Source organism: Plectropomus leopardus, chromosome 11 (assembly GCF_026936395.1).
Source record: "Plectropomus leopardus strain MGB_pleo_1.0 chromosome 11, ASM2693639v1, whole genome shotgun sequence".
NCBI classification, from domain to species: domain Eukaryota; kingdom Metazoa; phylum Chordata; class Actinopteri; order Perciformes; family Serranidae; genus Plectropomus; species Plectropomus leopardus.
Window position 1 is genome coordinate 18,431,232 of NC_142186.1, and position 13,251 is coordinate 18,444,482.

Genomic DNA, 13,251 nt, shown 5'->3' on the forward strand with positions numbered 1-13,251 from the left:
TTCAATGAAATCCACATCCATCCATCGCCATGGTTACCACTGTTTCCTTCCGGTGAAGTACAGAGAGCGTCCCATAATCACACCCTCATTTTATACCCTCCCCTTTCATTAGAAGTGCCCTCCACAGCTGCGAGTGTGACTTGTTTGGAGTGACACTCGGCAGTGAAGTGGGAGTGGGTACGGATTGGTTTGGGATTGAGCCTTTGAGTCAATCCGCAGCCTGTGGTCCACAGCTGACCCATTTAGGACACCTCTCTGACTAAAGGCTGGTATTACTCCTGTTGCTATAGAAACCACAATGAACGTAAGGTGAGTTTTAACACATTTAAAAGTATTTTCCTCTTGTTCCGCGTGGTGTCAGGCTCGTGCTGTGCTCATGGTCAGACTGTTTTGAAATGTGAGTGACTTTGCAGTGTTTGAGATGTAGTCTGATATGTGTTTTGTGAATATTGGCAGGTTTTGGAGGGGGACTGCGGGTCTCCTCATACTGTGGTCCTGTCTGCACTCTGCACACTCGCAGGGCTGCTCGTCGTCTTTCTGCCAAAAATCTCATCAAGACCAATATCGAGACAGCGGCCTGAATGGAGTCAACTCAGGGTCTCCTCTCTTCCTCACTCCGTACCTGGAGAATGGTGCCATAGATGAAGGTATAAGTGGACCCACATTGCATAATACTACCTTAATTCTGCAGTCAGCAAGGTTATTGTTTTACAAATTTTAAATGATCACATTTTTCCAGCCAGGAAACTGAGTCTGGTAGGAGATCTGCCAGGTGCCAACGTCAAGAGTTATGCTGGGTACCTCACTGTCAACAAGACATACAACAGCAACCTCTTCTTCTGGTTCTTCCCTGCACTGATGGTAGGCTTCTTGTTTACTACAGGGGCTTTCCAAATCACACATTACTGTCAGTGCTGCAGTTTAGCACAGGAAACCAAGAAGGGAACAGAATTTTTTGCAAAAATAGTTTTCTTCTTGTGTTTGTTTTCTTTGGAACTGAAATGGATTGTACTTTGGGTATGTTTACTGTTTTATGTTTACTCCCTCAGTCAGTTTGTGATAAGGAATTGCACCTGTGTGTGTTTAGTCATCTGCAGCTAGTGTGGGGGTGTTAGACTTTAGCCAAAATGTTAAACTTTGTTTTATAATCCAAGGCCATACAGAAAGAGTGAGCTATTTTGGTTTGTTTGTTAAAGTCATGAATCAGTAACCAATTCTTATATCTGTATTTTATACTTCAATATAGCAATGCTACATGCCACCTCCATGACACTGTAAAAAAGATAATTCTAGCAGCCTTTATTATATTGCAGCCTGATAAGCCGCTGCTGCTGGAGCGGTCCCCCTCAATACTGGACCAGTTTCCAAAACTGTAGTCTCTATTGGTCACTGGGAAACAAAAACAGCGGAAAGTGGGATTTAGGTTGAAAAGTACCAAAGTTTCCCTTTAAAAACCTCAAAATCCCTAAAATATCCGTAATTTCAGAAGAAAAACTGTTAAGTTTGCTGGCATTGCTATTCCTATTGGTAACAAAAGACAGATTTTTGACATTTTACTTTGCTTGCTTGCCACATCTCTACAGTCCAGTAGACCTAAACGTGACCCCATTTAATCTTTGTTACTATCACTGTTTAGAAAGTTGGGTAATGGTGATAACGTAGGTATTTCTCAACAGAGTGTGGTTCTTTTGGTTTGATTTGGTTTTTTACATTTGATAATAAACTGAAGTCACCACTGGGTGGTGCTGAGATCTCAACTTTCTGTGTGATGCGCTGACCGACAGGCAAACCAAGATAAAGCTCCAGTCCTGCTGTGGCTGCAAGGTGGGCCTGGTAGCACCTCCATGTTCGGCCTCTTTGTAGAACACGGACCATATGTGGTGAATAAAAACATGACTGGTAAGACCTGATTTGGTACAACCACAGCATACATAAATATGCACTGTCAACTTATATTTAACAAACTTGAGCATGTATAGTTTGTGTTGGGGCACTGCTTCTGATCTGCTCATATTTTGTATTTTTACAGTCAGTTTGAGGGATTACGCCTGGACAAAGAAATATTCGGTTTTGTACATCGACAATCCAGTAGGTATTACTTATTCATCCTCAGACAAAAATGCTACAAACTAATTACATGAAGCATGTCTTGCATGTAAGATTTCTCCTCTCATCTGACTTTTTTTTTAATGTGCATGAATATTGACTGAGTTACTTGTTTTTCTAGGTTGGAACCGGTTTCAGCTTCACCGATGATGATCAAGGTTTTGCTCAAAACCAGGATGATGTCGGCAGAGATCTGTACAGGTGAAACAACTGACAGTCCAACTCAGACATACTGTTCTTATCACTTGGATCTATTAGATAAGTCCGCTAATTTATTTGTACTTGTAGGTAGATTTGTTTTGCAGTTAAAAAGCGAAGCATACATCCAGACACAATTCAAAATATACACTGATGAAAGACAAAACACAATAATTCATGACATAAAGTGCATAAAGATGCTTTGCTATCAATAGATGTTTAGGATAAGGTCGAAAATCATAATATGTATATAAAAACATGTACAAATGTTGCCATAAATTGCTCAATTGAGCAATTGCAACTGGAGCAAAACTTTTCCTGAAACGTTTTGTTTGACATCTTTGGAGTATAGACCTCCGACTAGAAGGCAGAAGCTGAAATTTCCCGTGCAAAGGATGTGAGTCATCATTAGAAACAGAGCTGGCTGTCCTCTGTAACTGTCTGTCTTACAGGGACTCTTTGCTCAGCTGGGACTCACTAATTAGCTGACTGGACCTTTTAACAATCTGAGTTTGTTTCTGCCTTCAAAGACAGGTTACCAAACCATGACTCTAAAGAAAAGGATAAAACAGACTCAGTAAAAGCAGGATGAAATGATGTTAGCATGGTTTTGTCAATGTGGAAATAAGACCTTTTCCTCAAGCAATACCAATGCTGGTGCCCCTTTTTGCAAACAGCTTCACTGTTTTATTCAAAGTTCAGTTAAGAATCAATAATAGTCCTTAGATATTTGTAAGGTTACATTCAACATACATTCAACAGTTGACCTTTAATCTGATTATTACTAACTTCTATCTTTATTTCCATCTCTTCCTTTTTAACAGTGCCCTAACACAGTTCTTCCAGATCTTTCCTGAGTATCAGTCCAATGAGTTTTATGCAACCGGCCAGGTATGTCTTTATTTTTATTTTTATTTTTTTGTTTCAAGCTTCGTAAATAAACATTTTGTTGGTTTATAGTTGAAGCATTATGTGCATTATGTGGTAACCTTATCTGTCTCCATGCAGTCTTATGCAGGGAAGTATGTTCCTGCCGTTTCTTACTACATCCATAAAAACAACCCCACTGCCAAAGTGAAAATTAACTTGAAGGGGATGGCCATTGGTAATGGGCTCTGCGATCCAGAAGTGGTGCGTATCTCGCAAAGTGCCACACTTTCTTTAAACTACATCATCATGACTTATGGATTTGTTTGTCTAAGAAAAGAGTTAACACTTCACTTTTTTCCATCTCAGATGCTGGGTGGTTATGGTGAGTTCATGTTCCAAACAGGCATGATAGACGAACTACAACAACAGTATGTGGACCAGCAGACAGAGCTCACAGTTAAACTCATCCAGCAAGAGAAGTGGCTGGAGGCTTTTCAGGTAATGCCTCCTACATTTGTCAGAATACAAGTCCGTTTTATTTTCTCTTAATTTGTCTGGATTTACAATCATTTCTAATCGGTTAATGAATGAATGCCATTTTTACTATCACATCTTTCTGAATCAAGCTGTGAAGTTGTGAATAGCTGACCATTTGATTAACATCTGTCTTTAGGTTTTTGACAGCTTGCTGAATGGTGATGTGAATCCATATCCTACCTTCTTCCAAAATGCTACTGGCTGCAGCAACTACTTCAACTACCTGGCATGTCAGGTACTAAGAAGCAAAGCCCCTGTGTCTCCTTTGAGCAGAAATTTCAACACTTCATATACAAATAAGATTGTTATTACATAAAGGGACAATTCAGCCCCAAATCCAAAATAGATATTATTCCTCTTACGTGTAGTGCTATTTAACAGTCTAGATTGTTTTGTTGCTAGTTGTTGAATATTGAGGATACCAGCTGTAGAGATGTCTGCCTTCTCTTATATATAATGGAACTAGATGGCACTCAGCTTGTAATGCTCAATGTGTCAAAAAAACATTTAGAAAAACTCAAAAGCAATGTCTCTTTTCAGAAATCATGACCTGGGTTTTCAAGATAATCCATAGACCTTGTTGTGAGATGTTTTGTGTTGGAACTATTTTTTTCTACGTGTCAACTGTATCACCTGACAGAGGGAAGGGTGCATCTACTGGCACCTCACCTGGCACCACTGAGCAAGTTAAAGTTACACCTCAGCTGAGAAGGACACGCTTCTTGCTGTCATGTGGGAGAGGCATGGCTGTTATTCAGATGTATTTTTTTGGCGCTTAAAGCACCATAAGTAAAGCACTATCTAGCTCCATTATATTTGAGACATGGCCAATATCACCATCACTCAGCAACTCACCAAAACAATCTAGATTGATAATTAGCACATCCTTGATTTTTGGGTGTGCTGACCCCTTTAAAGCAGCCCACAAGCCACTAGATTTTGCTCTTTTGTGCACCACAGCATCCTGAAGACTATCGGTACTACTCGCATTATGTGACTCTGCCAGCGGTGCGACGCGCCATCCATGTGGGGAACCTAACATTCCATAACAGCGTGGAGGTGGAGAAGCACCTTCTGCAGGATTTCTTGAAGAGCATCAAACCGTGGCTTGGGGTGCTGATGGATAACTATAGGGTGAGGATTATCAACTGTAGTGGTAAAGCAATTACAATAGTGGTATGCTTACATTTACATTCTTTACTTGTTTGGTCTTTTTCTTCATACACTCAGGTCTTAATGTACAGTGGTCAGCTTGATGTAATTGTTGCGGCTCCACTGACTGAGAGGTTCCTGCCTACTGTCAACTGGACCGGGGCAGCTGAGTACAAAACAACCCCACGCTTCCACTGGAAGGTTCAGCCCAGCGACACAGAGGTGGCTGGTTATGTGAGACAAGTGGGAGAGTTTTACCAGGTAAGCACGCACAGTGGATAGACAATGTGAAAAGTCCTGAGTAAGCATTTGTTTTAAATTCTGTGATCTGTCCTCTTATTACGCAGGTAATCATCCGAGGAGGAGGACACGTTCTGCCTTACGACCAACCGGAGAGGACCTTTGACATGATTGACAGATTCCTTTCAACACGAGGCTGGATATAAAGTGTTTTGGTGCTATATACATATATTTTTGTGGCTGATTCAGGTAGGACTGATCTCTGATGCACTGCAAGCAAAATAATTTCTGTTATTAAATTGCTGCCCACATCAGCATTTCAAAAAGTAAATATTCTTCTCATGTCATCATTTTTGCTTGATTGTGTGAGGGGGAAATACAGCGTTGTTGCGTTCAGTAAAACATTCTCAATGATGAAAAATAACCATCTTGAAACCAGAGCTGAAATGTCTTGAAATAAAAGAAATGTTCTTATTTTGATGTGAGTGTCTTAATGATCAGAGGCATCATTTGATTTTGCACTCAGACACCTTTAGTTAATTCACCTCTGTTGTGGTGTTTTACAAAAATGGCAGCACCTGTTGTTGATTGGGATTTCTCCTGGCAAGTGCTGTTTTGCTGATCAACCAACTGGCCACCAGGGGTCCCTGTGCTCCAAAGACATTTCATTTGAAAGCCCAAAATTTGAACAAAAATATCATTTCAAAATTACTGTAGGCATTCAATGTATTAAAAAGATATCACTGTTACATTTCTGATTCTCTGAATTTAGGTCCTAAAAGCACTACAAATATTAAATATTTCTGACAATAGTTCAGGGCCCACTTGACATGTTGCAATGACACATAATGATTGTTAATTTAATTGCTTTTTGCTATTGTGGCTGTAAAATGTATTTGTATTTATACGCTGCATTCATATGTAGTTTTAGGTGGGGTTTTTTTTGCATATTTTTGACTGAATGCTTAAAAGATGTTTGTGTACTGAAGTTAACTGCCATGTTATTTCATCAGGCAACTACCAAGATGTCTAGACAGTTAAATAATTAATGAGCATTCTAAACCTTTAAAGCACCTAACTATTTAATGAGCAGTTATCTCTCAAGGACAAACATCAGGGAAAGTTCTGCTGATCATTTGATGTGAAGATTAGTTTTGATTCTTGAAATATCCTCAAATATTAAATTGATGTCCCTTAAGTTATTTTTTTCACTCAGGACAAAATTAAAAAATGCAATCAAGTAATTCTTGACAATTTAACTACTATCTAATTACATGTTTTGTCAAATGTAATCTGGGCTAATAATCGTTACTTCTGATTAATGACATGTAATCTCTTACTACCCAACTCTGAATTTCAAGCACAAGTACTTGTGACATCAAATCCCATCAGTTAGTTTTATGTTACAGAACAAGTGCTTTATTTTCATACCGTAATGTAACTGCAGTGATACTTTAACATCTGTACAAATGCAAAACAAAACAAAAACAGAGACAATGTCATTACAGGCACAAAGAAACATGTACAAAGTTATGCAGGCAAGAATGGATTCATCAGTTCATTACATATAAACAATGTATTTAAGCGCTGAAATGAGCCTCGACGTACAACAAAAGGCAACAAGTGCTATGGGAACATTATTTACAGACATGTACCACACGTTTACTCCCTTCAAAAAGAAAGGTGGTTGCATTACATGTACAGGATTACAGAAATCAACGACATTATGTACAATATTTATAGTTTTAGATTTAAAATAATACAATTATAACATCATTAATACATAGGAACTGTTCTCCACCTCTAACAGATCCACACAGACACACTCACACTGCACGTTCATCTATCCTTTTTTTGTCTGCCTCTGCAGTAACTAATGCCTTTTTCTGAATCTGGACCCGCTGTCAAAAACTTTAAAAAACAACATCCTCAAAATGATTCCAGTTAACAGTATTTTGAAATCATTGCAGTAATGTTCACATGCATAAGGTTTATTTGGAATGGTCTAGATAGGGTTAAAAAAAAACTAAAATAAGGCAAGCTTCAGTTCAAATGGTTGGTACAACTAAGCCCTTTTCAAGAGAATCAGTTTCTCATCAACACACGTATCAAACTGCACACACAGTCTCCAGGGTTAATATGTGACACAAACAGTCCGAAGACTTGGATAAAACGTAGATGTAACCCAATTTGAGGATAAAGCTCTTCAGGTCACATCCTTCATCTTTTTTTCCAGAATAAAAAGGGCACAGTCAGGGTCCTTAATTGAGCCTCATCCTTCAAAATGAGCTCTAGGTTCCTTTTTTTTTTTTTCAATCTACAGACATGTGATGCATGCCAGGCACAGTCTTTCTACAAAGCCGAACACAGTTAAGTTACTCGCTGGTGTGTGAAAAAGGGGGGATCACTGAGAATTACTCTGACCTTAATATGGCTATTCTACCCTCTGGCATGACAGAGGACAAAGTGCATAGACAGCTCTGCGATCGCTCCACCTGTCAGTGGAATGTATTTCATCCATCCTACTGTAAAACACAGTGCATTATGGTCATCATGCTAATGAGTCAACATTCCTGGTCATATGGAAAGAGAGAAACATGAGTCGTGGTGAGAAAGGCTGAGATAAAAAACAAAGTCAGAGTTAGTACATCCATGGCTCTGCATAGGAGGCCTGAGAAAGAGAAGAAGAGAAATTGATGAAGAGGTCAGAGGTCAAATGGAAAGCTGCTATTTTTCTTCTTGGTCAGCTGGTTTTGCGCTTACATGCAGCAGACATCCGTGACAAAAAAACAGAGAAAAATCATTAATAATACACTGAGAATGGGTTTTGATTGTTTGAAGAAAAACAGTTGCCGTCTAGAGAAAGCCAACAAAATTTTAAAAAACAAAAAAACAAAACAAGATTCAGGCACATTGTGACATTTTGGAAAGCACAGGCATAATAAACTGCTCCTCTTTAAAACACTTTGCCAGTTCTGGGATGCCAGGCAAAAAAAACAACAAAAACAAATCATGCTCACTGTCACTTTCTCACGCACTTCTTTGTTTTTCTTTCTGTCCACACCTGCTGAACTTTGTTCTGCAGAGGAATAGAAGGCAAAAACATAATAATTCACACACATACTTAAAATTATGGATCCTAAAATCCAGATGCGCAAACACACAAGAGGCCTCAATAATTAAAGCTTCAGTTGGTCCTGGAGAGCGGAGGAGTTTGTTTCAACTCCCGAGCTGCCTCACTGGTATCACAGTGTACAGTTCTGTAGCTGTAACAGCATCATATGTCCTTGGGACCAGAGTGGCTTGGCCATGCTGATCATAGAATGGACATAGAGTAGAGAAGATTATCAATACTGCGATGTATTGCTTCCATTTGATCATGTTTTCACTGCCTTGCTGTATTTTGTGACACTCTTTAAGAATACCGCTGACCAAGGAAACTAAAAAGTAGTTTCCTTGACGCTGACAGGGAAAAGATTAACAGTCATATTCAGATCATTACATCTGCTTGCATATTGTTGTCTTCAAGAAATCGTAGTGACAGTTTGAAAAACTCAAAACTAAAAGCAGCAACATCCCACTCACTTAGTATCTGTCGCATGCACTCAAAATACTGTCCACGTGATTTTCAGAGAATGACTAATTTTTCAGTCCATCAGGCATATAGAGATGTAACGTCTGCTAATAGAGATGACAGTCTGAGGCTTATGTCTCTGTCTTCTGGTTCCATGACCACCGTGGTCCATTTTGTACCTTTACACAACAGAAAAAGCCACTTAAATGCTGCATGAGATTAGCAAAAACTCCCTTTTTGCTAAAAGCACAAAAAACAGATTAAAAAAAGATGCAACAAACCATAGAACATTTATGCGTTAATAGGGTTGGTCTATAAAAATACATACTGTAGCTACTGTATAAAGAACAGCCTCTCAGGCCTCTGAGGTTTTTCTTGATGGAGGGAGAGGGGGGTCAGCATGTGCAGCTGGCAACCCTCAGAAAGCGGGGTAGTAGGCGGGGAATTTGGGGTTAAAGTCTCTCTTGTCCCTAGTGGATGGGGTTAATGTCTGTGCGGTGATTGGTCTGCCCGTGCACACTGCTGCCCCCTACGGTTGTGGTGGAGGTGGTGATGGTGTTGTGCTGAATGACCTGCTGCTGGGAGCACGCTGGCGCTGGACTGCCTGCTGGACTGCTGTCTGGACCTGAGGACACAGCAGAGACGTTAGTGAGGATGGACAATATGTGCGCACATTAAAAAATATGACCGTCACGTTCTACACAAAGGCTTCAAAATAATGTGATAATAAAATAAATTATAATAAATATCACAATAAACACAAATCTCATTGTAAAAAAGCTTTATTAGCAGATATATTTTAAAGACATGACATGCTACATTAACACCTAAAGTGTCACCTGTCACCCCAAAATAGACCATAGATGGATAGCAGAAAAATGGAAAAGTGAATCACTCAAACTCCATAAACACGCCTGATGAATTTTGGACACATTGAAGGTGACATCTGTACACAAGCTAGACTCATCGATGAAAGTCTCTCCCAGCCCAGTCTGGGAGTTGGCTCTCCTCTGTATAAAAGAGCCATTCAGCCAACGGGGATGTGAGCCTTATTTTCCTGCACTACAGCCACACAGGGAGGTGCCTCATCCTAATTACATGGAAATGTCACTTGTATCCGTATCAAAGGGTGGGGCTCTGATGTCATGCGCGGCTGAGCCGAGGCACAGTCCGGTAATCAGTGAGATTTTGGGGCATCCATGAGAGTTTGGATGCCAATGTGCAGCCTGTGACGTCTTTCTCACGTTGAGTTTCGGCTGCCTTCTGTGCGCTGAAGTGCAGTCAGATGGAAAAACAGGTCTCATACGGGATTCAGACTAGCAACTCCCAGTCCAGGCTGGCTACCAGAGTGTGCAACACCCATTTGTGAAAGGAAGAGTCCTGCCACGAGCGTGGGAGCTGGATACCAGCACATAGGAGCGAAGTGTCTTGGCAGTCACTGTGTGTCCATCACAGTTCAGTCTGTAGAGGTAAAATCTTTCCTCTGGCAAGACAATTAACGTTTCCCCGCAGTGCTATCCGCACTGTCGGTCTAAGGCACGCTGATGAAGGTGTGTTTTTGGTCAAATTCCAAAGTGTGTGTGTGTCTGTGTTTATGTCTGAGCTACTCACTGAGGTAACCTTGGGACTCTTTCTGCATAGTGGTGATGGGACAGTCCTTGTGTGTGAGGAGAAGCTGCTTGAGTTGGGTCACCTCGTTCTTTAGCATGGTCACTTCGTTCTGAAATGCAGGAAAAAAACAGAAATACTCTCAGACTGTCATCCAAGGAATCCACAATTAAAACCGTGCTATTATCCTAAATCGCTTGTATGAATAACAAAAACAATATCCCTAATACAACACAGGGTTATTTTATATCTTCCACTGAGCTTTAAACTTTTCATGTTTTAACTGAAAGCCTGTGCTGTGATTTTGCAAAGTGGGGTAAAATTTTCACAGATCAATCCAAGACCTGACTCGTGAATCATAGGGGGTTCGGGATCACATATTATTATGGTCAACTGGGTAGAGGTTGGGTCCCATTCTATTACTGCAGGTCCTGGGTCTGTTCATCGTTATATGTCATACCTGGGTGGATCTGAGAAAAAACATGATCAGCGCTAATCATGAGCACTCTCTGTCTAATATTTGTGATGAATAGGCTGACGAATCAGACTACAAGAGAGAAATTAAGGTGAAAAACATTGAAGGAGGCACAAAGGAAAGATGGATATTGAGCTGAGGAAATTAGGACATTACAGCAGCTCACATCACAACAACAACAAAGTAATTGATAGTTGAATAAAATGAAATAAAAATAGAAACATTAAACATTATATAAAGTAAGATGGGTAAGAACAGTATGTTGTACCCATCTTGATGAACGTTTTGGCAGTTAAATAACTAGTCTGTCATTTTGAACCCGTCAGGACCTTTTATATGGAGATTGAAAATTGATGGCATTTACCAGTAAACAAACAATGCTACTCAGCTGCATTATGGGAACTGTATTGTTTTCTGAGCTCTGTAGTTTTGATTTTTACCAGCAGATCATGCCATTGTTGGACATTCTCATACCAATCCAACTTACTGCCATTATCACTGGTGAAAAACAGGACAACAGCATCAAGTTCTTAAAGAACTGAGTCAAAGATACACAATGGTTGTTGTGAGTGTTACTGTGCACACATTTAGAAGTTTACAGGGTTACTGTAGTTTATCAACACATAAAGTTTATTGTATACCTGAAGCTGCATGTTGGTCTGAGTGAGCTCCTCCGCTTTCTTCTCTAATGACATCACCCACACTTTTCTCTTTTGTCTGCATCTTGTAGCTGCTGCTCTGTTCCGCTCCAGAAACTTTCGCCGACGTTCATCAGGATCCTCGTCTACTACTCGCCTGCGCCGCCCACCACTGGGTGGCGGAGACTGCATCGTCTGCGTGGGCTGCATCTGCTGGGTTGCAGGTGACATCTGAAACACGGAGCGGGAAAGGTATCAGCATCAATGATGACACCGTGTCTGTCTGCCACCACCCATCCAGACATGTAACCATTCTGACACACCTGGAAAACAGCCAGCCACCTGTCTGCTGCACCTCAAAGCCTCAAAACAAGCATCTATACATTACCTCCTGCAGCTATTCCATGTCTGGCAACTTCCCCAAAAACAACATCTGGTTGTGCCACGTGCCCTGTGAGCCGGGCTGTGGGCGTCAGGGGTGACAGACTGAGTGAGTGACTGGGCTGATTCACCCGCCTGCCCACCTTGTTAAAGAGGTGTCAGGAGGCAGTTTTCCACCGCCCACTTCCACTCAGACTAACACCACCAGACACAGTCAAAAGACTCATTTCTAAAACCCTACGTGCACTGACAGATCTTGACATATACTTGGCAAGGTCAAGTGTTTTCAGTCTTCAGATCATTACCATTTTTATGAGAACCATGGAAAATACAAGCTGCTTTAATGGCCTGTGTGCATACAGAGAGTGTTGTTTTAATGCCTTAATGATACATTCAGAATATACAGTGAATTGCATTTCTTGATGTCCTTCATCCAAAATGCCTGGCATTGCAGAGGCCTTAAGACAATGCAAGGACAAAGTGTCCCACATCATGTTATTTTTATTGCTGTGAGCAATACTTTCAAACTTACAATTAGAAATAAACCAAAATAAATCCACAGCTAAGTTGTTCCAGCACTATTAGCCAAGGCTGTCTGGTCATCATCAGGACCAGCATTTATGAAACTGCACCTGGATAATGTTGTGGCCACATAATGGCAGCTTGGCAGTGCCGAATGACATGGAGCATAGTTTAAGAGACAGGACTGAGCATCCTTCATAATGGGCACTTCCGACACTGACCTGCAGCTGACCAACCTCAAAGGAAAAAAAACCCTTTTGAGATGGTTTCCAGGAAACTAGTTGGTATTATGACTGCAGCATGGGAAAATGTGTTCATCCACTGAGTTACTGTAAATTTGAAGTCCAGGTAAAGTAAAATCAGAAATTTCTATCGAAACATATTATAGGATACAATGTACTCACTGAGAATGTGTGAAAAAGACTGTGAACTACAAAGTACTTTACTGTGGAGATTTTTTTGTTTGGTTTTAAATACCATCTCTGTGTCCAAGATTTTTTGTGTTGGCCTGATATCATGGCTCAATGACGCACTGAAGCCATCCTTAACATAACCCCTCCCCCACTACATAAAAGCGAAGATTGGAGCGCATAGAATCACTGTCCTCTCGAGCATCTCTTGTGTGTGAGTACAGAGTTCTCTATGTTCAACAAGCTCTTGTGGCTCTTTTAGTTTAATAAATACACGAATAAACAAGTCTGTTAAATGCTACAATCGTGAACACAAGCAAAACAGCTGCCACTAACACAACTTTCAGTCTTTTGTTCTGAATCAGCTACTTTGCCTGGAAGTTACTGCTCACTACTGTGGGTGTGTGCTTTGTATGTTGGTACGTTGGTTGTTTGTGGCTGTTAAACTAGAGATTGTCGCAGCACAGTGACTCGTTCCTTGGCTTTGGGAACAGGTGTGCTTTGTTCTACTGTTTCTACTGCTGGATGAGAGCTTTGTGC

At 40.6% G+C, this 13,251-nt stretch overlaps 2 protein-coding genes across 8 annotated transcripts in view; one reads left to right on the forward strand and one right to left on the reverse strand.

Moving 5' to 3' along the window:
• The first annotated feature begins 126 nt into the window (after positions 1-126).
• On the forward strand, positions 127-5,583 carry LOC121945212 (putative serine carboxypeptidase CPVL). 2 transcript variants are annotated; one of them, XM_042489279.2, is made up of 13 exons: positions 127-309; positions 457-647; positions 740-861; positions 1,785-1,899; positions 2,030-2,088; positions 2,228-2,307; positions 3,129-3,195; positions 3,313-3,435; positions 3,541-3,672; positions 3,848-3,946; positions 4,672-4,845; positions 4,942-5,124; positions 5,211-5,583. In XM_042489279.2, the coding sequence occupies exons 1-13, from the start codon at positions 299-301 to the stop codon at positions 5,307-5,309; spliced, it is 1,455 nt and encodes a 484-aa protein (XP_042345213.2). In that variant the 5' UTR covers positions 127-298; the 3' UTR covers positions 5,310-5,583. The 2 variants fall into 2 exon arrangements, with proteins under 2 accessions (XP_042345213.2, XP_087940287.1); XM_088084161.1 differs by lacking the exon at positions 127-309 and having other exon boundaries at positions 419-647.
• Positions 5,584-6,499: 916 nt separating this feature from the next.
• The window catches only part of creb5b (cAMP responsive element binding protein 5b), a 51,953-nt gene continuing 45,201 nt past the window's right edge, over positions 6,500-13,251 (reverse strand). For 5 of the 6 annotated variants that reach the window (XM_088084168.1, XM_088084167.1, XM_042489777.2 and 2 more), the window contains 3 exons: positions 11,402-11,629; positions 10,289-10,397; positions 6,500-9,302 (listed from right to left, as the gene is read on the reverse strand). In XM_088084168.1, coding sequence (XP_087940294.1) covers positions 9,148-9,302; positions 10,289-10,397; positions 11,402-11,629 — 492 coding nt within the window. In that variant the 3' untranslated portion in view covers positions 6,500-9,147. The remainder of the gene's footprint in view (positions 9,303-10,288; positions 10,398-11,401; positions 11,630-13,251) is intronic. The other variant, XR_006105966.2, reaches the window with a different exon arrangement.

Excerpts from the sequence above, each read along its gene's own strand:
- LOC121945212 (XM_088084161.1), top strand. The coding sequence starts at position 434 with ATGTGTTTTGTGAATATTGGCAGGTTTTGGAGGGGGACTGCGGGTCTC. Across the intron at positions 648-739 it reads GAATGGTGCCATAGATGAAG|CCAGGAAACTGAGTCTGGTA; the intron begins GTATAAGTGGAC and ends ACATTTTTCCAG. Across the intron at positions 4,846-4,941 it reads TGCTGATGGATAACTATAGG|GTCTTAATGTACAGTGGTCA; the intron begins GTGAGGATTATC and ends TCATACACTCAG.